This window comes from Chiroxiphia lanceolata, chromosome 10 (assembly GCF_009829145.1).
Source record: "Chiroxiphia lanceolata isolate bChiLan1 chromosome 10, bChiLan1.pri, whole genome shotgun sequence".
Lineage (NCBI taxonomy): Eukaryota > Metazoa > Chordata > Aves > Passeriformes > Pipridae > Chiroxiphia > Chiroxiphia lanceolata.
In genome coordinates this window covers 10,867,712-10,895,170 of record NC_045646.1, presented here as the reverse complement: position 1 = coordinate 10,895,170, position 27,459 = coordinate 10,867,712, and the positions used below count along the sequence as shown (strand labels likewise).

The 27,459-nt window shown below is 43.2% G+C and overlaps 1 protein-coding gene across 6 annotated transcripts in view; it reads right to left on the bottom strand.

The window, feature by feature from the left end:
* LPP (LIM domain containing preferred translocation partner in lipoma) overlaps positions 1–27,459 on the bottom strand; it is a 327,367-nt gene that overhangs the window by 192,607 nt on the left and 107,301 nt on the right. For all 6 annotated transcript variants that reach the window (XM_032697402.1, XM_032697401.1, XM_032697407.1 and 3 more), the window contains one exon: positions 17,200–17,401. In XM_032697402.1, the coding sequence (XP_032553293.1) occupies positions 17,200–17,392 (193 nt within the window). In that variant the 5' untranslated portion in view covers positions 17,393–17,401. The remainder of the gene's footprint in view (positions 1–17,199; positions 17,402–27,459) is intronic.

The window sequence follows — 27,459 nt, the reverse complement described above, 5'->3', positions numbered from 1 at the left end:
TTCTAAATTCACTGGTAAGCAGTTCAGACTTCCTTTTATATTGTAAGATTTCCTTCCCATAAGACGCAAGATATATTGCCTCAAGGGAAAAGCAGCTTTATGAAGAGGAAGGTACGTGTGCCAGAATTGTTCTCTGCCATTATCTGCAACATCCTTTCTCCCTCCCATTGTTTTAATAAAGCTGGTCACCAGAAGTACCTGCAGCAAAAATGCTGAAACCCTCAGCAGAGTATCTACCTGCTAAGAGCCCCAAAGAACATCTCTTCTGCAGTCTTCTCGAGGCTCAGAAAACTTGGTTTCTGTGCATACCACATATGCAGTGCTGATAGAAACGTGACCCTGCTAACAGACTTGCTTTTGGTTGTTCCCACCAGAAAAAAATTTGAGGAATGGATGGCTCACCAGTAATCTGCCACCATAAATTCTACCTATACTTTTGTAGAATTGTTTTTAATAGAAGGATGAAGAAGAAAAAAAAAAAAACAGAGGGAGAGGAAACACATTACGTGGTGACCCATGTTACAGGGAGGAAAAAACAAAAAAATTTAAAAAATCTGCTGTCTGATGTTGCTACATATGATGCAGAGGAACATTCCCCTCGTGCACACACGTGCTTGCATGCAGCACAGACTCAGTTACACTCTTAAGTTCAAGTGCATTCTTAAATGTTATGTCCCACAGGCCTTCACAAAGTATATATCAAATTAGGCATTTTCTGAAATGCTTTGCTAAGCAAAAGGATCAGTTTATGTATTTTCCCCAAAGATTCTGGTGAAATGAGGCTAAACGGTTGCACTGGTAACTCTCAGGAGATCTCCAATTCTTCCCTGAAGCATTCATTTGCTACGATTTCCCTCTAGTACATTCAGCTTTGGGGAATCACTATGGGAAACTGGGATCAGGGAATTCTCAGTGTTAGAAATGACAGTATTACCCAGGGTAGCTAGAGTAACCACAAATCCCTCTCCACTGATCCAGATTCCACCAGGGCCACTGACATCTCTTCGATTTCCATTAAAAATCTCCTCTAGGGGGTATAATCTCCCCAAATTCAAGCACAGGGAAATCCAGGGTTCCCTCAAATTAGAATCTGCTTGATTTGGGACAAAAGGAATCTGCTGTCAGGAGGACTGGAGTTGCTAAAAATAAGCAAATATTCCCAGTGTTTCTGTACTCCTCTCCCTGAAGTGAAATGATCAAGAGGATTAATTTTAGAGTATGCACAGTTTTTATGTGAAAAAACCCAAGTTGCATCTTAGCTTTTAAGCAAAGACCAGATGGAAAGTCTATCATTAGAAATGCCAAAGGGAGAATACACTCAAAGTTCGCTTCAGGATGGAAAGGTCATTTCTAGTCATCCTTGTTTTAAATGTTCTCAGAAGCACTCAAGCTTTTTGTAATAAGATGGTTTTCTTTCAGTTTATCAACTTGACTTCTTCCAAAATAAAATATAAAAAAATCTCCAAAACAAAACAAAAATCACCAAACAATACAAGACAGAAACTTTAAAGGCAGGCGCCAGCTCCCTTTTTTTTCCTCTCCAGAGCAAAAGAGTCATTAAATTTTTAATGAATTATTGTTTAGATGACAAGAAATGCCACAAAAATGATCTGCTGATTCCACTCAGGGGTGTTTACTTAGAGCTTCACGGGGAGATTTATGAGACAACAGGCAACAGAAAATGTGTCAACGAAGTCTGAGAAGCAATGCTTCATTTATCAGGTACCAGTGTCAATGAAGAACATGTCGACCTGATGAGAAATGGATCAGGCTTCTCCACTGTGTTCAAAGCAACATCCCAAGCCCCCAGTGAAGGCCACATGCAGCTGACCTATATCCACCAGCTCATCTGCATTGTAACTTCCATGCTACTGGTTGTAAGATCTGAGCAGTTCAGTAAGGACCTCCTTCGGGCTAAGGATGCCTTCTTAACATTAGTAGCACACATGATGACTAGAAGGTGGCAAAATTGTGATCAGTCATGTCCATTGGAGTCATGAGGTTGACCTGAAGATAATACAAATAATACAGTGCTTCCAGCTTTACTCCACTTGCTAACTCATATGAGAGCTGCAACCACGCAGCTTCCACTGAGATTTCACCAGTCCCTTGCCTCTACGTGCCAGCTAACCGTGAAACAAACTCCCTCCCCGTGAAGATAAGCCCACAGCTGAAGTACTGTGTGTGAATAAGCCTGCTGGGACACAGCGTCCAGACCCTAACAGGAAAACATTTAATCAAATACAGACAACTCCATTCTCTTGTTTTCCAACAAATATAAAAAAAGCACATAGATATGGCAATATAAAATTGGCATTTTCACAGTAAACACATCTGTGTCCCAGTGCAGATTTTTCCCAATAAAAACTGGAGCTACTGGCTAAAGCTAAAAGTGTTTTTTCCTTGCAGGCTGTGCCTTTTCTCAGTTCAACTAGGCCACCCCTGACAAGAAGTATCTGACTCCAGGTCTTCCTCTGACCTAACTGAGCAGTAACTGGGCTGTGCAAGTGTCAGAGGGAAACACGCCCTGTGGTACTCCTGAATGAGGGACAAGCAGACAAAACCAAGATTCCATTCTCAAAAGCATGCTAAAGTGTTGGGATCAGCAAAACAAATGCTTTTTTGTTTCCTGGCCACTTGCAAATGGTGATTACTCCATATGAATTAATTAATAAGCAAGGACAGAATTCTCCAAGCTCTCTTTAGAAACCTCCTCTTAATCCTCCTTTTAATCATTTACTGTTTGCAACAGGGAAGGAGAAACAAGGAGGCAAGAAATCTGAGATGATCAAATCTTCCCTAGTCCCCACAAACAGACATTCACTGCCATCCAGTAATCTTGACTAATCATTTTAATAAGTAGTGAAAAGATTTCACAATTAAATGCTTATAGAAATAAGATGCACCTTCTCGCTCCTTCTGTTGCCTCATGAGTTTTCCAGATCCTCTCATAAAGAGCTTTTATGACAGAGCCAGAACTGCTACAAGAGAAAGCTCTGATTTCAGCTCCATGTCAGTCACTGTCCGAATGTCGAGAAACCTCTTTACAGCTCTTGGATAACAGTGGGAAAAAAAGTGGAAAAAAAAAAGCCAAAAAAAGTGTAGCTTGTGTCCTAAAATCAGAACCACATTTGCAGGACAGAAAAAAAAAAAAAAACCCTCCAGACTTAGTATAAACTAAACATTGGTCAAGTATTAGGAGGAGGAGACAGGGAGCCTCACAACTCCTTTCCTGCAGCCCCACGTTTGTGGTGACAACTGCACTTTCCTCTGATTAAATGTGACCTTTAGGCCCTGACATTTAGGTCCCGATTCCCCAACTTGTGTTCCCTCCGCCTCCAGTTTCACAGGTGGAATTCACAGCACTTTAACGTTTAAATAGTTGGCGACGTTCATCAAACACGAGCTCATGTCTTATCCAACAGTCTTAAAATGGAATATTCCCGCTCCAGAGACCCATGCCATGCTGGATGTTCAACTTACACAAGACATTGGATAAGCCGTATCTCTTAGGAAAATCAACATACCAAGTGAAAGCTCATCTCTCAAAATAGTCACCCTGCTACTTTATTTCTCTTTTATTTGTTTCCCCACCGCAGTTACAAAACACATTCTCACAGGGGCAAAAGGGATCGTTAACCAGAGCACTTCTGGATGCACAGAGGCAGTGCTAAATGTGCACCAGAAACAGAAATTTTATAATGGTCTTTCCACACAAGAAGGCATAAAAAGGCAAAAGGACCCTCCATTAGCTTGTCTCCATGACATCTCAGGAAAATATCATATACTCAGAATGGAATCATGGTGATTCAGCAATTTCTTGTTTATAAAGTCCAACTGTGACTGCAGGGAAATAGCTCAGCTGTGGTCACACATCACATCTCTTATCTTGGATTAGCTGCTAAATTTAAAGTATTTTCTGTCTATCCAATAAGAGCAATTTACTAGCACAGAGAAATGGCTTAAATATTGTGAGTTTTCAGGCTCTGTCAAACCAGCCCTTCTGCAGCTAAGTCTAAAAGACTCTTGATCCTAGTGAGGGAAGTGAACAGTTGAACAAAATGTAGAGATCTGGGAGCTGGAGATCCACCAGCCCAACCCCCTCCTGCTGCTGAAAGGTCACCTCTCCCTCCTGAGGGCACATGTCCCTTTAAACACACAGGCTGAGCACCTGAAGCACCAAGAGAAGTTGGTCAAGTATGCTCATGTTTCAAACGCAACTGACTTTTCGGGCATAGGGAAGGGTTACAGTCTCAAACTCTGCAGGATCTCTGTTGGCATGGATGGGATAACAAGGAAAACCCAATTATGAATTTAATCCAAATCTAAGGCACTGAATGGACTAAGCAGAAGATGAGGAATACACTGCAAGACTTCATGCATTACCTGGCATGACTGTATGGTCTCCTGTTCATGCTGATACCAGAGGAGATGCAGGCCAGCTGTGATTTTACCCAGCTACACTTCCTTCAAATATTGCCTGTTGTCTTTATAAATTCATTTTTATGTAAGATGGCTGTGTCAGACCTGAGCTCCCAGTGCAATTTTCCTTCTATACTTGCAGAATTAATTCAGTCCACCAGGTTCTTCTTCTGCTTTGGCACCACACAAAGAATTACAAATGGCTCTATTTGCACTCAGTTGGTACAAAAGTGATGTCAAAAGTGTAACAGGAAGGAGGAAAGGACCCAATTACAAAAACAAGATCTGTGAGATAATCTTGGTTCCAGGACAGTGAACAGTGGCAATAAGGAACATCTCATCTATCTGTCAGTTGTGGTCATTTGATGAGCAAGTTATTGAGAGAAAAGGTGGCAATTCGAAATGCCAGTTACAACTTTCCACATTCAAACTGTGATTCGGCCTCTTCTGCCTCCTGTGCCATCATGACTAACATGACAGGAAAGTTAGAATTCGTTACAGGAATGCAGTTTTCAAGAAGGAGCCCAATTGTACTGCAGATTAACAACCAATCAGTAGTTTAGCAGAAGTTGCTCTGGCTGGGGGGCTGCCAGGCTGCGCTGAGGAAGTGCATGGTGTTGACTTCCCAAACTGAGTCACTGCTGTAAGCCCTAGGGTGGTATTTATAGAGTTGGGGGAAAATTTCCAGGAAACATCACTTACTGGTACTCACAAAAATAGCAAGGAAAGTCTTCAATTACTAAACTTTTAAGGAAGAAGGTCTTTTTTCTTTATGACATGACAGCAAAGCAGCAGCCTCTATGATTTGCTTGGAAGAAGTTACAATTAATATTGTTCCTTATCTTACTTTTCCCTGATAGTAGTAAATGTTACTCCTAAGGTATTAATTCTGTGCAGCTGCAAGTTTGAGCGTTTTCTCCTCTCTTCTACAGATTATTTACGGGATAAGATGCTGAAGTCAGCCTTGTCTCCAAAAACTTTAGCAAGACTTGAGTGAATTCAGGTAGCAACAACAGCTCAACCTTCACAGCCCAAGAGTCAGCCTGAACCCTTTATCCATCTGTTCAGAATCCAGTTTGGGTGAATGGCTGTAGCCTTCATTAAATCACATGAATCTGAAGGTAAACCTGTTAGTCAAACTTTATAGTCAAACTATCCCCTGCAGAGTTTGTCGATACTTCTGCACAATCTAGACATGTTCTGGTATCACAAAGCAGACAGAAGCAGAGGAAGGGCACCAGTACCTGAATCAGACATCTACAAGTGCCTGTTCCCCTTCACACATGCAACAGTGCCCTTATGTCTCCTCAAAGTCAGGGACTAAGCCAGGCTTTCAGAAACATTTTGTCCCAGCAATACTTTTAAGGATGCAACCACGAATCTTGCGAGTCTCAGCCATCTTAGAGTAGGTACCTTTCCATTCAACACACATGGATTTATGCTCTTGCTTAGTGAGGGGGGGCAGACCATGCCAGACCATGCCCTTCCCCTAAGCAGTCACCATATCCCCTGGTAGGAAGTAGAGTAGCTGACCACAGAAGTGCAACCTTCTGGATAAAAAAAAAATCTTCTAAAATTATAAGATCCAAGCACATAACCTTGTCCCCACCCTGTACACAAACCGCAAATGCCTGGATTTATTACTATGACTTCCAGACTGTCCCCACAACCACCCTCCTCTTTGAGACCTGAGGACAACACTGACCAAATAGTCATTGAGAAGGCCTCAAAGATGTTCCCCTATAAGTCTTATACAAACCAGTAGCTTGAAAGAGGACAAAACCCAGGATAATGAGAAAAAGGCTGCTGGCAGGAACTTGACCAGTACCTGCTCTGTTTGACCTCTCAGCTGGGCACTCCCAGCACGGCTGCTGGGAGGGTACATCGGGTCCAGCTCTCTGCCAAGCTGTCAATCAGCACAGCACACAGTCTGGGACACTCATGGGACGTGACACCCCGTGCAATGCAACGGAGACCCAACAAGTTTGTTTTGTACATGCCACTGCGGCGTCGCCAGATACAGCAACGTGCTTTGGCTCGTACTGACATGGGAAGCATTCAAAGCACTCGTGCAGAGATAAGAGGCTCCCCTCATCTCCTGCCTGAGACACACTGACCTCCCCTCCCTCCCTTCTCCTTGGCATTGTTAAAAATACAAAAATCTGTCACTTATTTTTTTTTAAATGTCTCTGTTTCAGAGGGTTCTCCCCCTTTTTTCTGAGACCAATTAAAAATAAAAGTTTACCAGGAAGACAACAAGGAAAAAAAACAAACTGTCTGATACCATTGGATCCAGTCTGTAAGGATCTCACACATAAAAGAATTATGTCCCTGAGCACTTTCCAACAGACTTTCAGAAAATTTCATCTTTCTACTTCCCTGGCTGGATAGTCTGTTTGAGTAATTTTCTCTTTCTCCTGGGGCTGGTTGCTAAGAGACACGCTATTACTTCTCCTTCTCTTATGACCCGATTACTGTGATCAGCAAAGACAGCGTGCAGACAACAGCCTGACACAGCTCATACAAGAACATCGGGCTCGTTACAAAATGATGGACTGTATTAACACTCCACAGCCCCTTTGCTCGCCGTGGCCTTTGCAGAGACTCCAGGCACAACTGGGGGCTTTTACTTCCCTGGCTTCTGAAGTGCACGTTCAAACATTTCAAATCACAGGACTGGGAAAGGAAAAGAATGGACTTTTACCTCCTGTGCTTCACTGTCTGCCAGCCAGAGCGGTGTTAATGGATCCTCACTGAGCAACCCTCCTTTTCTTACCCTTCCCAAGAAGCGGCCCAGGAACTATGATTATTCCTTTCCATTGTCTTGAAAAAAAAACTTTGCATATACACAGCACAGTTTGGGTTACAACATTCCCTTGAAGGGTTTGACAACACATTGTAAAGCTGATCCTAACACCTCAGGGGCTGAGAGATGATCCAGTCCTGCAAAGAGCTAAGATGGATTGCTCTGGATAAGGAAAGCAGTTGAAAATAGTTCCAACTGTAGGTGCACAGTGATCCCAAGGAAGGCACTGGGATGCCCAACAGGCTCCCAGTTCATGTAGAAACAGCCACAGCCTGGTACTGACCCTGCTAAAAAGCCACAGGGGATGGGGCCAGTGGAGCACAGATTGGAATTTTGCCCTGAGGGATATGAGGGGCAAAAAGTTAAGGTAAGTTGGTTTCATTGATGTTATTACAGAAGAACAGTTCTGCTCAGGTTTGGGCCACCAACCTCAGAGACTATCAATTCCACTTAGTAAGAATTTAACTCTCATCACATTCCTTTTTTTTTATAACATAAATTTCAAACGTATATAATTTCTACTATTAAACCTACTCTTGAAAGATTGTGTTTCCCTGCACTGTTTTAGTACCATTTTCCTACTCTTGAGAGGTCCCTCTCCTCCCACCAGCTCGCTCAGGGCAGCTTCTGAGGCAGGACCCCTGGGCAGACCCCTGACACCACAGGTATTGCAGAATATCTGGAAAAGCCAGTTACTAAATCTTTCCAAGTAGACCTTGTAAGAGAGGTGGCCCAGATGCACAGGTCCCTTTCTCATCTCCATGTCATTTCCCATAAATTCAATCCTTGGCAAAACAAATGCCAGTTGTCATGCCAGCCCCATTTCTACCAACCAGCCCTTCACGCCAGGCTTGGCTTTATGGTTTGGGTCATGGCTAGACTAAACCAAAACCTTAACTTAGTCTTTGCCATCACAGGAATTAAGAGTTGGAAAAGATCTGTGAGTCTGTAGTGCTTCACAGTTCCTCAAATAGTTTGGGTAAATCCCCAATGGCACCCCTAGGACATGCCTGAGCTTTCTTCCGTGGTTGTGACTTTAGAGCGTGTGTGCTAGTTAAAGAAGAAGGCAGGAGGGAAATTTTTAGATAGTGGTGTCTGGTTATTAGGAACTAGAGTAGAGCCCTGCTCATCTCTGGCAAAATCACCCTCCTGGGCCAAGGAGAGCCACAGGACTCTCAGTCCTGCTCACAGACCCTCAACTCCTGTGCCAAGTCCATCTCAACATGCTTTGCTTAGCAACAAGCATTTCGGGCCTTGTATATTTAGCCCAAATTGTAATTGTGTAGTGTTCACTGCCAGAAATGCCTGCTCTTTGGCCACAAGTACAGCTTCTGTGGCTTCAAGAGTTGCTCATTCATTCTTCTAACCTTTTATTAGACCAACCTGTAATATAACCCAATAGACATTTACTGGTCGCTCTGACTTAGCAGGATTCAGTCTGGCAAAGTAAAAAAGCTTTAGGCAGAGAAAAGGAAAAACGTAAGTATAATCCTCTACTATAACAGTTAAGTTTTCAGAGTGTAGAAGAGCTGCATTGTGTGAACAAGGGCAAAAAAAATAAATATTACTCGATTGTTAACTGTCGTATAACAATTGTTATTATTTAACAGACTAGCATCTGGAGGATGTTAAAATTTCAGATTAAAATAAAAGGGACAAGTGTTGCCTGCTTGAATTCAAGCTATTTCTGCATTAGCAATGCTCTCTTGCTTTGATTGGGCACCACAGCCCTTTAAAACTATATACAGGACAAACATTATGTTTTTAAAAGTAGGTTTGAGATGGTCGATGACAGTTGTTTGCAATTCAAGTTACAAAAAGACAGTTCCTTTCCATGCCAGGGTATGTCATAAATGTCTTTTCTTTCTTTTTTTCCCTTTCCTTTTTTTGCCCTTTTTCTTTATTCTATCCAAAGTATTTCTTTATTCTACCCAAAGTGGTTCACAGAACAGGCCACTGGTATGATGAATCATTATTCAATGTTTTAAATAACGAAGTGGAAAAATTAAATATAGTATCTTAGAAGAACAGACAGACAGCAGGAAAAGAAAATGCGAAAAAAATAGGCATGGCAGAAAAAAATTAAAAATCTACCTGCTGAGGAGTGCAATGTTTGTTTTATGATACCAAATAACTGAGAAAATACAAGCTCACTCATCAGAATGAAACCCAAGGCTAGGCACTACTTCAAGTAGCTCACAAATAAGAGGCAATGTGATCCAGAGCCTGTGAAAATTTAGTATTTGTAATTCTAACAAAACACAGTCAGAATACTTAATAAAACCTGGTGGCTTGACTTGACATTTTGTGAACTACAGATAAGTACACTGGTTCAATAACAGTTTTTATGCACCTGTTTTATGCTGCAGTTTTTCCCAGTGCCGCCTTCTGAGGTGGTATTTCAAAAAAAGAAAATGCTCATCCTGACAGCAAAGCCAAGACACAGACCTACAAATTTGTCTCTGGTAAAAAAAAAAAAAAAACAGATGACTGCTATCAAAACAAAAGGCCCCACACAGAGCCAGTTTATTTACACTGGTGAGAATCACAGGTCCTGCTACTGGTCACTGTTCTGTGGACAACCGGGCAAAACTCCATGTCTCCATAACTCATAAGCTATCGAGTGGAGGGGATGCTGCCCAAGCACAAAGGCATCAGCTTGGTCTCACGCCTCTTCAGCACAGCTCAGCTTGCTTTGGGCAGTTTAAATCCACTATTATACAAATGAGAACCACCACTCATTTCCAACTGGTTTCACTTGGTTCCTAACCAACGGGAAAGAGGATGTCATTAGAGAGAAATCAATGGAGACTTCCGAAAGGCTGCTCCAAACTGGTTCACAGCTACTTCTTAATGAGGGACTCCCGCCTTCCTGCTTGTTCTGCAGTGTTTGGGGGCTTTGTTTGTGCTTTAAATGCTCTTGTGTAGAAGGTAGCAAACCCACGACAAAGAGTCCTAGAACTTCAAGTTCATTTTCACCAGCTATATTTTGAAAGAGCCTGTGGATGATGCAGTTCTGACACTAACGAATAAAGTATTGCTTCATCTGCTGCATTTCATTCAGTCCAAGAAACACAGGGAAGAACGAGGGCAAGGATTCAGAAAGACTTTAAAAGTTTATAACACACACATTAAAAAAGCTTTTTCTAAAAAACAAGCACTAACATGGGGGCTGTGCTCAGGCTCAGTCAGGATGATTTGCAACAGTAAGGTTACCTCTTTATTCAAACTACATTTTTCAACTCTGCTTTTTTTCAAGCTCAGCGCTGCGAGGGATGGGACTGTAGCATCCACTGCAATGATGAGAACCAGGAAGGTGTTAGAGCACTTCTCAGCCAGGACAATTTTTTTTGTCCCACCACTGAGATACTGTCTCTGCCCTGAAGCATCAATGATTTTTTCAGCTGCTGGCAGAGGTGAGGAACGAGGCAGGGACCAGCAGATCCCACTGGAAATACTCTGGTGCTCACAGGACTCAATTTAGCATCAAACTGACAGAGTAACAGCAGCTGCAGCAGTGGTCCACAACACATGCAGGACAGCCAGCTTCCGCCACAATAAAAGACTCAATTGCATTATCTCATGTTAATGCACACACAAACCAGCACTGGAATGGCCAAGACATCTCACTATGCCCAGACTCCAGCCCCTTCCAACAACCAGCACAGCACTGCAGAAGCTCATGATATACACCAAGGAGCAGGTACATCACCCCTCTGCCTCTCAACCAACATAACCCCTCCACTAGCAAGAATTTCTCTTGCTATGGGTTATGAGCCCAGCACAGACAACCAGAAAAAAAACAGAACAAAAAAACCAAAAAGCAACACAAACCCCATAGAATCTTTCAAGTCAGCCTCAATTTATTCTTTCAGGGCTCTCAATGCCAATAATGAAGAGACTCTGGAGCTGGTTAGCTTCTATGAACTGTCAAAGATTGCAGAGATGGGAACAGCAAAGCTACAACAGAGTGTCTGGTCCAATAAATCCATACCCAAGCTTCAAAACTTAAGGCAGAGCTACTGATAGCAGCTGCTGCAAACAAAACCCACTATGTATATCTGCCTATAAAAAAATACAATAACAAAACAATAAACAGCCTGACAGTTCATGCTCCCAGTCCCCTACAGACATAGCAGAACATAATTTGCTAGTGCTCAAAAGCTTCTATACACATGAAGAGGAGGAGAACATGGAGAGTCAAGCCCTGGGAAATCTGGATCAGTTGGGTTCAAGCTTACACACTGGTGTCAACAACATAACCTTACCCTGGTGCTCATCCTGCTGTTGTGCCTTGTCTCATGAGTCACTTGCCCAGTCCACCAACCAAGGTAAATGGAAGGAGATGGTTTAAAAAAAGGTAATTAAAACCTCAAAGACCTTCACATGAGACCTGTTGTTCACCATATCTGAAAGGCACCCAAGGAAAAGAAGGAGAAGGGAAGAGCTTGCTCTGAGTTTCATCCCTTCATTTAGTTTCCACTATTAAATCCAGAATAACTGTTTCCGCAACAAGGTGGCAACTACAAGGAAAGACATTAGCACTGAATTTAGAAGGACACAACTGCATAAACTAAAGTGGCTAATTTTGTAAAGAATGTCCTGGGAGTCTCAGAGGGAGACAGAGAAGCACATCCAAGCATGAGGCAGCCCCACAAACCAAGTGACTGTCCTGTGAGGGATGCTGGCTGCACATCCCTTTCTGGCCAGGGCTGGCACTGCAGCATTTCAGTCTGTCTCAGGCAGTTTCAGAAACATGCATGGTCCAATTCATATGACAAAAGACATTGCAAGAATATGAGGAATTTGGTTTTTTTGGGAGTGGAGATGATCATCTTTGCAGGATCATCTTGGCAGCCAAGCAACGATCTGGTACTTCCCATTAGGCAAGGATGGACTTGTTCCCTTCCCTATCACCATGAAATCATCCTTCAAGTGACTGCACACAGTGGCAGAAGAGTGCATTCAACCCACAGGGAGGTGTGCTAGTGCTCACAAATATTGGACTGGGAAGCCCAACCCTGCAATGCAGCTGAGATTCCCCAGCTCACCACTGTGCTCTACCTGTATCAGCATAGTATCATTTTTCTGGTACTTGCAGAGCTTTATTTGGAGGGGAGGGGGAAAGGTAAGAGGAAACAGCTTTTATAGTTACCAAAACAAGCTTCAAGCCAGAAGGATCCAAACCAAAAGGCATATCACACCACAAAGCTTGCCACTCACTGCACTCAAGCCATCCAATGGCCATGACTCCGGCTTTTCTGAGGACCTCAAAACTGACAGCAGATTTTTACACATTTTTGAAGCCCCTGATTCTGGCCTCACAACCCCTGGCACCATCCCAGCACATCCCAACTGCCCTGCCTCAGCAGCACTTGTTTGGGAGCAGCTGCCAGCTCTCCTCCCCATGCCATGGAGTGCACAATCCCACACCAACACCACCCACCCCATGGCAGTGGGCACAAAGCCAGCAGATCAGCCATCGCCAACCTCACTCCACACCAGATGCCTCCTTAGTTTGCCCTGAGGGTGAGGCCCCATTTTCTGGAACTAGGAAAAAAAAGAGAAAAGGAAATTTGCTTCATCTGCAAGCTATAAATCCTTTCCATCTTCCTGAGCCCAGCATAGATGGGAACAGCTGTGTGGCAGCGCCTCCGTAAGGCTCCAGCTCTGTTGAAGATGCTGAAATACCAATTTAAGTCTAAAAGCTGGAGAGTAGGAGAGAAGTAAGTGGTAGGGAAAGGAGGAAGGGCAACCACAGAATCACAGAAAGGTTTGGGTTGGAAAGGACCTTGAAAGACTATCCAATCCAACTTCCCTGCCATCAGCTGAGATATCTTTCACTAGATCGGGTTGTTCAAAGTCCTGTCCAACCTGACCTTGAGGACTTTCAATGATGGGACATCCAATGCTTTTAAAGGAAACAAAATTAATATGAACTCCTTGGAAAAAGGCATTACTTTGCTTTAGAGATTTTTTGGTCAGTGAGTACAGAGGACAAACCCTGCTACGCACAGAGCTGGACAGGGTCTGCTGAGGAGCAGAGGGAGGAGACATATAACACCAAACACATGAGCATGGAAAAAGAAGCCAAATATATAAGAAGTGGACTGTCAGGACCCATGGCTGGATGCTGCCTCATCCATCTCAGGACTCATCTCCTCCAAGCACAAAGAGAAGATGCTCTCAATCTTCAAACTACATCTAGCTCCATCCAAGGACCACCTTGACCCTGGTTAAACTCTTTTAGAGCTACTGTTTCAATGTCTGGATATCTAATTTTGATTTCCAGCCTAACTCACCAGCAGCTACACTTCCTCCCAATGCACACTTGTTCATCTTATAGATAAACATCTTCCCCAAGCTCAAACAGCTCTCCTCTCTCTGTGGAGTAAATACAGAATTGTGTAACATGACCAGCACCTGCACTTCCCAGGAGCTGTGGTGCTCACGCCTCCCAGGATTAGGCAAGGTTAATCCCCTGCAAACCATCACAGTGGGGAATGGAAGCATTAAATCCTCCAGAAACCCAGCCCAGACCACAGTACATGAAGTCTGGTCTGGTGTTTGTAGGACCTATAAAAACACAGCTGTGCCCGCCTTTTCAGCTCTCTGCATGGCAGAGACCCGTGCAGAATGTTAGGCAGAGCTGGTCTTACTGATGATGATGATAATGATGATTATCATTATTACTTCTACCACTACTGCAGTCATACCCAGGGGCCCCCAAACAGATCTCTGCAATAGAAAGAAATGGTCTCTGCTTTGATGAGTGGATAAATATAGTCTGAAACAAGTTGCAGCAACTCAGCACGGCAAATAGCAAGGAGGGGGGCTGGCAGCACCAGCAAAATTGCTCACTTCACTGGTCTAAACCACACACACATTGAGTGCTTCAAATTACATTAAAACGCTGCTGGTTTATAAACTGTTGGCTGTTGTGATTTCACTTTTTTCAGTCATGTAACCATTTCTAACTTCCTTTAAAGTTCCATTAAGTAGCTTTTAATCAGCACCTTCTGGCTGATTTTTGTGCAGGTGTCAGGAAAAGAAAAATAAAATCAAAGTCAAGGTGAGACCAAGGAAGTGCTTTGGTGGGAGGGAGAGGGGGGTACAGTCACTCCCCCTACATATACACACAGTACATGCTCCACTGTCACTTTTGTCTTTTGTCACATTTTGTCACATTGTCACATCATCTTTTCCCTGTGCTTTCAATATGATCAAGAAATAAAATCACAAATGTGATCAGCCAGACAGACCCTCCGTATGCAAGCAACACACCTACAAAATAATAATAAAGAAACACGAGGCCAGAGGATGCATAATCTTGAATGTTAAAAGCAACAGGCTAAAGGAATTACCAGGAACAAAATTCACCAGCCTCCCAGAGAGATTCCAGATACTATTCCAGCTGCCAAAGGCTGCAGGGAACCAATTCCAGCAACACTGCTGGGGCAGGCAATGCTGTGATGTGCACAGTGACCCTCTGCCCCATCACAGCCCTTCCCCTGAGCGGCGCCGCTGCTCCCACTCATCTCCGGCAGAAGGAAGCAGGTAAACCCCATGTTCCTCCAGCAAAGCAGCTCTGGCAGTGCAGGAGGGATGAAAACACACCGGGATGTGAGGGGATCCTGGAGCTCTCCCACCTACAGACTCACAGCCAACCAGATGGGAAAGACCCGTGACCAACAGAGAACAAATTTAGGCAAAATGACTCACAGTGCCCCTGTACGCAGGGAACCAGCAGGGCACGGAGCTGTCTCCCAGGATGAATTATTGCTGCAAAAGCAGGGAGGTCATTGAAAAAACAATTAGGAAGCCTGGAGAAGGGAGTCATAGAAAGTGAATGAAGCACACTGGGCTAAATATTTCTCACTGCTCTGCCCTCGCCTGCCAGAGCTCAGAAGCCTCATGTTCTCAGGGTTATATATGGCTGGGTAATGGCTTTGCACAGGCTGCTGACAGTGACCAGCAGCATGTCACCTTTTGAAAGTGGATTAGCTTAAGCTGCAGGCATGCTGTCACATCACTAAGCCTGTCTCTGACCAGGTCCTGGCCAACCCTTAGCTCTTCCAGGCCTGTCAGATAATGACAGGATCCCCAAATGCCCAGCATCAGACAAGGCAATGGACTGGCACTGACAAAGTCCCCCTACAACTTCCTGATTGTCTCCTAGTTTCCAACAGACCTGGTGATGCCTGACTGTTTGTGGGACCAGACACTCAGGGTTGCATCAGAAACGTTTGTGTGTCTTGTCTCCCCTTCTCAGCCTGCAGTGCCTGCTGTGCTCTTTGGGAAAGCCTCCTTCCCCAAATGCCAAGAAACACAGAATTTTTAGAGGGTGATAATGTTCCTGAGTCACATATAATCAGACCCACAATCACTAAAGCACTGACAAGACATACTGATTTTTTTCACCCAAAAATAAGTGATTGATCGAGAACAGTTTTCCTAGGAAAAAAGAGGGTTATTTTCCATTATTATTTTTAATTTCAAGAGAGTCAGAAAAATAAGAATTTCCACTTGACTTGAAGGTGACATTTTCACTGCATTTCAGAAGTGGATTATTTTTTACTTTTAAAATTCCAAATGTCTTTCTCTTCCTATTTCTCGCTAAGTTTTGTTACTGAAGACAGCAGAACAGGTGCATAAGACTTCGCTTTTCCCCCTCCAACACATTTTCTTTTTTTGTTCTGAATTCTCTGAAATTAGAGTGGCAGAGGAAAAAAACCAAAACACTCAGACTTTTCCAACTCTACTACAAGCTATCCTTCACTTCAGAAAATCACTCAAGTGCAAGATTTAATGTGCTCCTTTGTTTTTATTTCTCCTTTCCATTATTCTGTAGTCTTCCTGAAAATGCATACAACTTACAAAAGATAGAGCAGTAAGAGGAAAAAATATACAGAGGATATTTAACTTATTGTACTCAATACAAAAGAGGAAAACGTGACGATGGAACAAAGTAGAGCATCCAAAACCATATACAAAAGCTGTTTGGGCAATTTTCTTTAATACAACTGAGCTTTTCTTTTGAGGGAGGGTTGCAGAGGAGGAGGGGAAGAGTGTTCCACCCATTTCTAACCATAGTAAATCACCACAAACAGAAAAGTCATGCCTTGCCAAGACAGCTACCACTCTTTCCTAAAATCCTTGGCTTTCTCCTTGTTTCTGCTGCAGTAAGGTTCCATCACACACTTTCCAGTGTCAGCCAGGGGCATCCGGGGTGCTCCAACTGGCACGTTTCCAGTTGAAAACCCCAGAGGCGCTTCCAACCATGCACTCCTGATGCTGGGAACTCCCTCCCCGCAACTGTCCACAAGCCAGGAACCCAAATCCCACGCTTGCTGCTCAATCACATGAAGAAAGGAGGACTTTTACAGCAGAAGGCAGAAGAAGGCCAACACACAGTGACTGGCAGGCATTTGTTTTGCTAACATAACAGTTTCAGAGGCTATTGCAATGGTCACGTAAATATCCTTTGAATTATTTCATATTCAAGAGTGTTCCATAGTAGAGGGAAAAGAATAAAACAATCCAGCCAGAAGAGGAAGCACTTCTAAATTCAGTCTGCCAAACTTAGGTCCTACAACCCCCAATTATACCCATATTCCCATAGATCAATGCTGAAAAGGGTTGTTCGAGCCCAAGCTCCTTGAATCATCACATGCCAGCAGAGACCAACAAGTAAAATCCTTTCAAAAGTATCAGCCTTGGACATGGGACATCTGCTTCCAATTAAAACCAAGAAACACCTGTCCCCATGTCCTCCCCCAGCCCTACACCTCTCAAGGGTAGGCAGCCAGAGCAAGGGTAGGAGATACTTTCACATTCTTCTTGATATGAATGATCTGAAACAAGGAGGCTCCCACAAACTCACCAACAAAGACCAAGTCAGGAACAGCCTGTGTTAGCAGCAAGTTTCTCTGAATTAGTTGTGGTTCCTTCCTAAAAAAATAAATACTCACCATCACCTCCCGGTTGCTTGTACGGGTTGTACTTTGGTTTGGGGGCAACGACAGGTGCAAACTTCTTTGGAGTCTGCTGGGTGGACACTGAGATGCTGGGAGTCCCAAAGGTGTGCGTGGTCTCCATCCTTGCAGTAACATGACCAACAGGCTCATTGGTACTCTTGGGTGGCAGCCAGGACGGGTGGGACATGGTTCAGATCTGAGAGGAGAGGCAAAAAGTCACACGGGCATTAGGAATTTAGGCTGGGGAAACAACAGTTGGATTCCTACTATTCTGTCGGTTTATGAAATAAAACCTACAAAACCCTCTAATATGTTTAACTGGTGCATGCTTCACTTTACACAATATTGCTCCTAATGTATAGGACTTTAGATACAAACTTGTCTTTCTTTTCCCAGTAGGCCAGAGTTGCTGATTAGCTTAATGCTGGTGCCTACAAAAAGCATTGCTTTTTTCCTCTTCAAACCAGAGCAGAGATAGGTTGATACCCTGAAGCAGCCCATCAATCCCACCACCTATTCAGCACAGTAGTGATGTATTTGCCTTTCCCTATCAGGCTTTTGTGAGTACATTAAAGTACAACAGTGTAGGTGCTCTGGGGACAAGTCTAGTCACAGATAGGCAGACACTTCCAAAATACACTTTTAGCACTTTTTCACATGTCATTTAGGACCCCATGCCCCAGTGATTTTCATTCAGACTTTTAAGAAAAAGGATTTCAAAAGCAGCTAATCATTCTCGATGCCTCCATTTCTGAATGCCCAGCTTAAGACATTTTAAAAGCATATCAATTTTGAAAAAATGCCAGAATCCCACAACTGCTGACAACCAGGTTCCTTTTAGACATCTTGACTTGTGTAACAAAAAACAGAGGCAGCCCAAATCATTACTTATTTATGAAAATCTTGGCTTTGGCCTCTTAAAAGCCTACATCACTTTTGAGAACTGGACCCAGATGCTACTGAAAATGTTGCCCATAAAAATCCTGTTCATTGCAATAAACAAGTGCTTTTCACCACACACAAACCATACTTGCTGGGTAGCAACGACAGTCCTACAGTACCATCAGATGATCCTCTGGAGTTGGATTTGAGAAGTGCTGGAGAAATGAAGACCCCATACAGACAAAAGCTAATGCTAATTTTGGAGCTCTTGAGCACCTTGTCACTTTTGCTGTCAGAACTCCTCAAGGCCACCAAAGCCAGGAGGCAGCTGTGACCCGAACAGGAAAGATTTGTTCTGCTCATGGAAACAGATCAGTGCAAGAGATAGCACCAAACCATGGGAGACATGAGCAGACTGCCATGGCAAAAAGGCACTTCCACCCGAGAACAACAGGACAAAGCAGAGGAGCTGCTGGATTCACACAAAGGTGGTCTCTAACCGCAGCAGTAAATGCAATCTGCTGGGGCTGAGCTGCAAGAGAGTTGTAGCTCTGCTGGGCATGCCAACAAGGACTGTACCAGTGTGAACGGTTACCCGAGCACAGAGTGGGAAATAGAAAGGGAGAAGATGAAAGGTGGCCTTTTGGCAAGTGCAGACCCCCTAGGAGGGGCCACTCCCAGCCTACCTGGGCATATCCCTAGTGCCTCACAGCTAAGACTTCCATGCACACATGGTTCTCCAAGAAACAGGCAACACTGAGCTCTTCAACCAGCCCCCAGGATTACAAAGACCATTTAGGCAAGCAGAAGACATACCTGATATCATATTTAAGTCTGCCCTAGAGAAAACAAAGCAGAAAGGACACTGTTTCCCTTTTTTATTTCCTAATTTGGGTTCACACATCACTAGAAATGTCAAGACTAAGCTCTCAGGAATTAGGAGCAGAGGTATTTTGCCAGCTTATCCTGGCTGCATCCTACAAGATCATGGTGGAAGAAATTCCATTGAGTCCTTTTATCAAAGCAGCAAATGAAGACTCTTGGGTATAAACTAGAGAACATATTCCTGGGGGTTCCTGTATGGATAACCACATCCTAGCAATTTGTTGTTGGCAATGCTGAGTCAGTCAGGGGAAAGGATCAAGGTCTCCACATGGTAGTGCAGGAACAGAACTTCAGCTAACAGCAATGACTGTTTAAACTGATGGATATACACAAGTGCTTATTCCAGCACGATAAATTTACTCCAGGTAACAGGTTTCCCACTTCAGGAGTAATTTTTCTTCGAGTCCCAATGTCTGACCCAACACCACAAAGTAGACAATTTATAGTCATCTTCCACCTCCATCACTCCTTGCACTAGAGAGGAATTGGCAAGAGCCAAACATCAGTCCCAACAGTTTTGTCTCTTCCTGGCCATGCAGTCTGACTGTTTGACATGCAGACAGTAGTTTGACAATTTCTACCACCAGAAAGTGAGTCAGCTGCACTAGGAATCCAATACCAGTGAAAAAAAGACACAGGCTGGCTAGAAATGAGGCAGATAGGAGCATGGCAGAGGCAGCCTGGAGATGAACAAGTATCCAAGGCTGAGCTGCAAGGATGCAACTTTCCTCCTCTGTCTGCCTATCATCCAAATCTATGGTAAGACTGCAGAGTATCATTCTGAAAGCAAGAAGTGAAAGGCAGGTCCTCCCCACAGGGCTGGGGAGCAAACCAGCCATGACAGGTGGAGGCTGAGGGCACAGGAACCACGGTCTCTCTGCCTGGTACTTCCCATTAACAACACCAACCCTGAAAATGACTGTCACTCCATCAGTAACATTCACCTACACTGACACTTCCTCCTCCCACATCCTTCAAAACTGTAAAAGCAGCAATAAAATTCAAGCAACTATCTAGGTTTTAAGATCAGAAAGCAATGAGGGCACTCAGCTCTAAGAGCAAAACAGAACAAGTCTTCACTCTTCAGAGCTATTACATGAGAAGACAACTGCGCCTTACCCATTGCTGAAAGCATCCTGGAGTTTAATTCTAACAGGTTTAGCCTCTGGTTTGATATTTCATATGAAAGAGCATCCTGCTGAGCACCCTCAGATCCTGGACATTATCTCCATTCTGATTCAAAGGAAACAAAGGAAAAAAAAAATCCCAGTACTGACTAGATTATCACCATTCCTGTTCTGGAACGTTCCTTAACCACCTCCCAGGGCAGCATGCCTTGGTCCCACTCAGCTCTCATGGTCTGCCAGGCTGATGGCAAGGATGGGTTGCACGATGCACAAACCAAGAATGTCTGCCTCAGCAGGCAGGTTGCACAGCACTGAGGATGGCTGAAGACAATGAGAATTTCAGTGAATGAGCTTAAGGAGCAGAACGCTCCTATGGGTAGCTTGGGAGCATGAGGAACACCCTGCAGTAACTCAGCTGCTGACTGTAAGCTGGCACGCAGCTTCCTCTCAGCTAACCTCTAACGCCTTTGTTTTGGTCGTGGTGGTATTTTCTAATTGTTTCCCCGTTAGCCTTTTCTCTTCCTCTTTCTCCCCCTCTCATTTTCTGTTATGCATTTACTGTTACTTGTTTTTGCTATCTGGGCCTTGACAGTGTTTTCAGCAAGTTCCCTTTTCCTCATCTGTTCCAGCCCCAGCTCCCCAGCCTCAATTAAATTTAGCCTAACTACTCTGCAAGATCATAAAAAAAGAAAGTGAATTAATCTCTTTTTAACAGCTGAAGTTAAACTTATGGGTCTACTGTTATTTTACCCCCATTTTGTCAGCTGGTAAAAGGCCAAAAGCAAAGAAGAATGTGAGGGACAGGGTCTTGGAGAGAGGCACAGCCTCCCACCTGTCTGCAGACTTCTCCATGGTGGAGAACCCTGGCTAGTTCAGACAAAGCCATCAGTGCTCCCTCTCCATTCCCTGCAATATTGCCTATTTTCAGGCAGAAGCTCCTTTGCAGCAAAACATTTTGTGATGTAGGCAAGTAATCAAACAGCATAGAGAAACCTGGGCCTATAACTAATCCCCTTACTCTAAACCTACTCTTATGTCACTGTCTCTGCGTCACTGTGGTTCCTGCACTTGAATGAGAATCTCCAGTAGATAATGGTAGTGCTTTTCCGGCCCACCAGCAAACACACCTTTCACTTTTGAGGTATTTTCTTCCATAAAAAGTTATTTTTCACTGAAAAGTTAACCTATAGGCTAAATATACAGCTGCCTTCACATTTCTGCTCCAATCAAATCATTCTTCAGATGTGGTTTGCATTCAATGAGCCCCTTCCTGGCAAACCTGAATAAATCTAGCCATGCAACATTTAACACAGCAAGGTTGGAAAAACCTTTGTCAGCAGAGCCCCTGTCCCTGGGAACCCTCCCAGAGGGTCAACAACCTTTTGCTTCCTCGTCAGTGCCATGTCTCCCTGTCTTGGCTGAAGCCTTCTGAAATTCTGCCTGCCACTGTCCCATAGCCATCCCTGGTCAGCAGTATCTCATAACAGCTCTGTCCCTGATCTGACTGCTACAAGCTTTTCCTGTGAGTCCTTACTCACTGACCGCTCTGGCAATACCCACTTCCCAAATTCACCGCCCCATCCCAGAAAAAAAATCCCCTAAATCTTCTTTACGTCACTGCTTTGAAAGCCTTTCTCACTGACCATCTCGACCAGCCCTTCTGCACTGAACTGTACCCAACTACGGCTCCACAAAGCTTCTGTTGAGCTAAAGAATATTTATGAAGCACACATAGCCTCAACTGAAACAATGCAAGTGTTGGAGAATTCAACACAGCATTAGGTAAATTGTTTGGACAAGCAATTAAGCACCATAATTACAACTTCTCCTGTATGTCTGGCTTTAAATTTAGCTAGCTCCGCTTCCAACCATTGCATTTTGTTATGCTCCTGTCATCTGCCTCTCTTACTTATGCAGATCCTTTCAGAACACAGCCAGGTCGTTGGTTAAATCAAATTAAAACATTTAAATTAAGTATCAATTAAACTCCCTGTAAAGGGCAGACTTCTCAATTCTTTCATGTATGTTTACTCTGAATTCTCTTCAATTTTCCAGCTACCTTTTATGAAGTGGTGGATGATAGAGTAAGAACATTTTTTCAAGAATGGCAACTTAAAATAGAAGGGATAAAATGATGAATAATATTTAAAAAAAAACCAACAAACCTGACTGAAATCAGCTGTGGATGCCTGAGGTTCTGTTATCCTTCCTTCCTTGGAAGCATTAGTCATCACCTACTTTTGGAGGCAGAGGATAAGACCAGACTAACCATGATAAATAACATTAAGAGCAAAGAGTGAAATCACGCTGCATAAATAAGGAAAACAGTGTGTTCTGGTTCTATCATTAGAATGATCTTAATGTTGTAAGTTCAGAAAATTCTAACCATGAAAGAATACACCACAGCAGAGGAACTGGAATCCACGAATTCCAAGCTGAGACCGCATTATCTAAAAATGTCAGACCAGGAATATCAATAGAAGATAATACCAAGCAGTAATAAAAGCCTGACAAGGTGGGGGGTTTTTCTGGCCTTTTTTTTTTTTTTTTTAAATGTGTGGGTGTTAAGAGCTTGTTTTTGCTTTTAATTACAGGATGTCATTCACCTTTGAGAAGCAAAGGTAAAAACAAAGAGGGTTCTAAGTCAATTTACCCTCACATCAGATAAGCAATGACAAGGTAGAGTACCAATTTGTCTAGTTTTAAAATTGTTAGCATATCCATCTCTGAAACAAGCTCGCTTTTCTGTCATTAGACTGTACCCAAATAAACCTTCATTTCATTTTTGTATTTATAACATGGACCAAATACTCCTTGGATGTTGATGGACTTCATCAAGACAGAAGATTTTGTCCCTGAGTTAATTAAGCTAATGCTTCATAGTGGGTAGCAACAGTGTTTAACAAAAAACGAGCAACAACCGTCTGTGCTTCCAGACAGTCTGCTTTGTCTTCCATCCCACACCTTCCTAAATTCACTGGCTTGATGTAGGTCTATGATGTTCTGTCTTAGTATCACCCATGCACAGTGAACCATCACTCCTAAGTTCAAAGGACTGACCATATATACTCAACAGAAAATGTGACTGAAAGCTTTGTTGGGGCTTTTCTCTGACACAGGTTCCAGACATCACCTTCCCTAGATAACCCAAGTTTGTCTCTAAGGGCTTACAAGAGATGTGTAGAAAGGCAAACTGCATCCTCCACACTCTCTCTTCTCTTTCATCCATGTAAAAGAACTCGAAGTGAAAACTTCTGACTTCACCTTTCAGCTGATAAAGATCAGCTCTAGAAGCGAGCCAAAGGGATACCCTTCAGAACACAAAATCATGCCACTCATTCATTGCCCCTTTCTGTTTAGAGGTGTAACCTAAAGACTGGAAGTCTCTGAGTTGATTTGTCTTAATTTTTCTGCCTAAAATTCCCCAAACAGCAAATCCAAATGCCCTGCTAAAATACAGTTCTTCGCTTTGTCCTCATCACCTCCGCTCCACTAATTAGTCAAATGCAGTAACTGAGGCTGACCAGAGAGATTTGCTCTTTACAAACTGCCAATGCTGTTTTTTTTTCTTGGCACTGTTCCCCTCTGAATGTTAAATGAATTTATTTCTCCATTTATGGCTGATATCTCCAGCCATGAAGCTCTCCTACTTCTTGTGGCCTTCAAAAGAGGATACAATGTCAAAACTTCTGATCTCATTAGAGGCCTTTAACCAAACATAGGAAGTGTCATAGGTACTTATAAACTCAGCACAAGCTCTCCTGGGAGTACCCATATGGTACTACTTATCCTCATCTATTTTACATCGTATGGGAAATTATGTGATTTGGGAAATTGGGATTCCTTTGGAACTCCCTTAATCGTTGCCGATCTGCACAACATCGCTCCAAATTTAAGTCCTGTAATATTAACCAGTCCAAAAAAGCTCCTCCCTCAAACCCTGCCTCTTCCCCTCAGATTCAGAGTTTCTTTCCATTGCCTGGATAAGGCAGGCATTTTTATCTTCATTCCAATTCCCTCAAAGTAAAATAAATAAAAAAGTAAATGAAATCAAAGTCACTTCTCCAGTTAAATAGGGCTGAGAGCATTTACCTATTTCCTGCTGTGGGACATCACTAATGTAATCAGAGGAATTAAAGGAGAAAGAAACCTAGTTAGAGCACTGCTTATGCTGAATTATTCCTCGAAGAATATAGTCTGGTAATGTCTCACTCTGGCTTTAACAGGTTCAATTAAACTTCCATGGGATCTTCCAGAAGACCTGACTTAAATTCAAAGATCACCCCGAATAAGGTTTGAGTAAGGTTGGCCCAGATAACCTCCAGAGATTCCTGGAGGGGATGATGCTATTCTATGACTCTAAAACCCCAGACCCTGCTGGGACTTTATCTGTACTCAAACTGGTTTGCAATTACTGTATCCCCCTTAAGATACGCCAGCATTATCACCTACTGGCAATGCAACATTATATTCCTTATTCCCTAGTTGCAATGGTTTGGAAAGGGACAGAGTTTGTCCCCATTCTTGAAAGTCAATAACCAATACTTGGAAAATAACCTTTTTTTCCCTAGCACAGCTGCATTTACACTTTTTTTTGCCAGCAGATCTACACCAGTTTGGGATGTGACTTTAGTTGCACATACTAAAGCAACTACAACTTCTACAGTATTACTCAGACGTAAACAGCAGACAGCAAGTACATAGTGGAGATTGCAAAGATGTGATGGTAAAGAACAGTCTCTCTGGTACAAAGATGCTTGACACAGGTTAATATCATCATGAAAATAGTTCATCAGACACCAACCCAATATCATCATAATTCTTACACCAAAACCCTGCTGCTCGGACAATCTTGATATCAATCAAGATGTTGATGTCAAGTTTAAGTTTCCCCCCTTACCTCACTTCTCTTATATCAGCTTCAGTAATAGAAAGGTAGAAGAGCAAACTAAACATAAAACTTCTTTGCTCTCCCTGTATAATTGCATGCTGGCTATTTGAATTTGACTGCTGCTGCAAAACACACACATAAAAACTGATGAACAAGATCTTTCTCTTACAGCCATGTCACATCCTGCTGTCCGACGAAAAACTAGGCTTTAAAATCCCAATAAATTGAACTTGACTGGTCCATGTGCACTGAAGTAAAGACATAGATCTATATAATCTAATACAACTCTAACGACTGCATTAAAATTTCACCAGAGAGCAAGCTGATTCCTGACTTCCGTGGCTTGTGACAATCCTCAGCTACTCCAAACATAATCATATTGGATAAAACATTAACCCAAAGACTCAGCTACTTGTGGTCACAACAAACCCCAGGGCAATTGCCGTGGAGGAGGTAGATCTGCCGGCTTACTCAAATAAAGCAAAGTTTAAGGCTGAACCTAAAGTGCTGAGCCAGGAGGTAGCTCTGAGCCAGACAAATTTCTTCCAGTTGTTTAAGTCTCTCTTCCTGATAACCTGACTTACAAGTTAGTGAGGATGCTGCTACACCACGATGAAAAGTTTGAGATGGATGTTTCAGAATTTTGTGTATAAAATGAGAGAGGAAATATATTAATAGAGACAGTAAAAACAGGCAGAATGATGCAGAAAGTTTATTTTGGGAGTCTCAGACCATGAGTTCCCTTGCACAAATACTATTTTCCTGCATACAATTTATTTCAAGACCTCTTTGCCAAAAAAAGCTGCCTTTATTCCTTTTGTGCCCATATTCAATGTCTTGCCTATAGCACAGCTCAGTACTTGGCTTCCTACTTCAGCGAGGGATTGCCAAGCAACACAGAGCTTATCCATCAAATAAAATGATTAAGGGACTGAACTTCTCAACCAATGCAGACGCACTGGAATCAGGCCTATCAGGAGTCCCACATAAGACAAAAGCAAACAGGACAACAAGAGATGGCAAGGTTAAGGCTGTCAGAGCAAGCTCAGGGAGTTTGGATGCTGATGCTGGCTGTAAACAAAAAGGAACTGTGCAGAACTAACATTCAGGTCAGCTATGAGATACCAGTAAGACCCCAATGGGACCAAATGGGACTGTGGTAGCATATTGACACACACAGATAATTGTATTAGCTTTGCAGAGTGCTCTGAGGGTGTGTGTGTGTGTCTCAGCCTGGGGAGAGATAGCAGGGATCTGAGCTCAGTGGGAAACTGATGGAGTGAACAAGGAAGCAGCTTGAGGTCCTACTGAGCAAGGCTAGCATGGGTGTAGGCAGGTTTTCAATTTACTATGGGGTCCCTGCACTTTGCTGCTCTTCTGAACTAGCTGTGGTTGCAGGAAGAGTCAGCTGCTGTTGTCCCTGGAAGAAAACATATCTGTTATTGGCACTCTGAACCCCAAGTCATAAAGAGGGTTTCTGTGAATGGAAAAGGAGCTGCAGCCCAGAACACGGGCACAGCACGGACCCTACTCAGGAAGGAAGCACGTGCAGGCCCAATGCCATCGTATACTTCTTGTGACACCTCAAAGAGCTGGCAGTACAATCCAGACTTTGAAATTCTTTAATGCCTAAAAAGCAAGCAATTAAATCAATTCATGGACAGGAACTGTGCCCAGGATCAAAATCTTGGACCCCTCATTCTTTTCTTCCCATCTGGTCCACTTAACTCTTCCTGCCCCAGATCCCAAGCCATCCTGGAAGTCACAGCTTCAGGTACAACAAATCCCTGGATGACTACTTCTAGAGCACTTCACCAACCTGTCTCACTTTTGCCAGCTCAGCCCATGGCACCTTGCAAATAATCAGAGGAAAAAGCCTTTTTTTCGTATGGAAAATCCTGTATCCTAATACACTGAAGAGTGACTGCTGCCAGATTACTGGGAACTGATGCTGTGAAGAGATTGCTAATGGAAGCAAGATATTTGAGTGTATAAAACTGTAGGAAAGGAAGTGCACAAAGCCCTTTGTATAAACAGTCAGAAAATGACTACAGTTCTCTGAGTTTCACGACAACAGGTGATTTGACATCATCAAGACATGAGCACACCAGTGTCATCTTGTCTCCCTTCTGCAACACAAAGCAAAAATAAAGATTTAAGTGCTTCCTCCTTTAAGAAGCTAAAAGCCTGCAGTACTGTCAGGAAAGAGAGGATCTCTGCAGGTTACCAAGTCCTGCTTTTAGCAGGAGACTGGACTATCACCAATGCTAGATAAGGCTTGCTGTGGCTTTGTCCTTGAAAACCTCCAAAATGAAGAATTCCCTGATACCTGGTGATTTGTTCAAGTCTTACACTACTTTCCCAATGAAAATATTTTTCCAGCTCTCCAGTTGAATCTCCCAATCTATTATGCAAGTCCATGGCACTTCATTTTGCCATCTGGACAGAAGCATTTGGCTCTGTCATCTT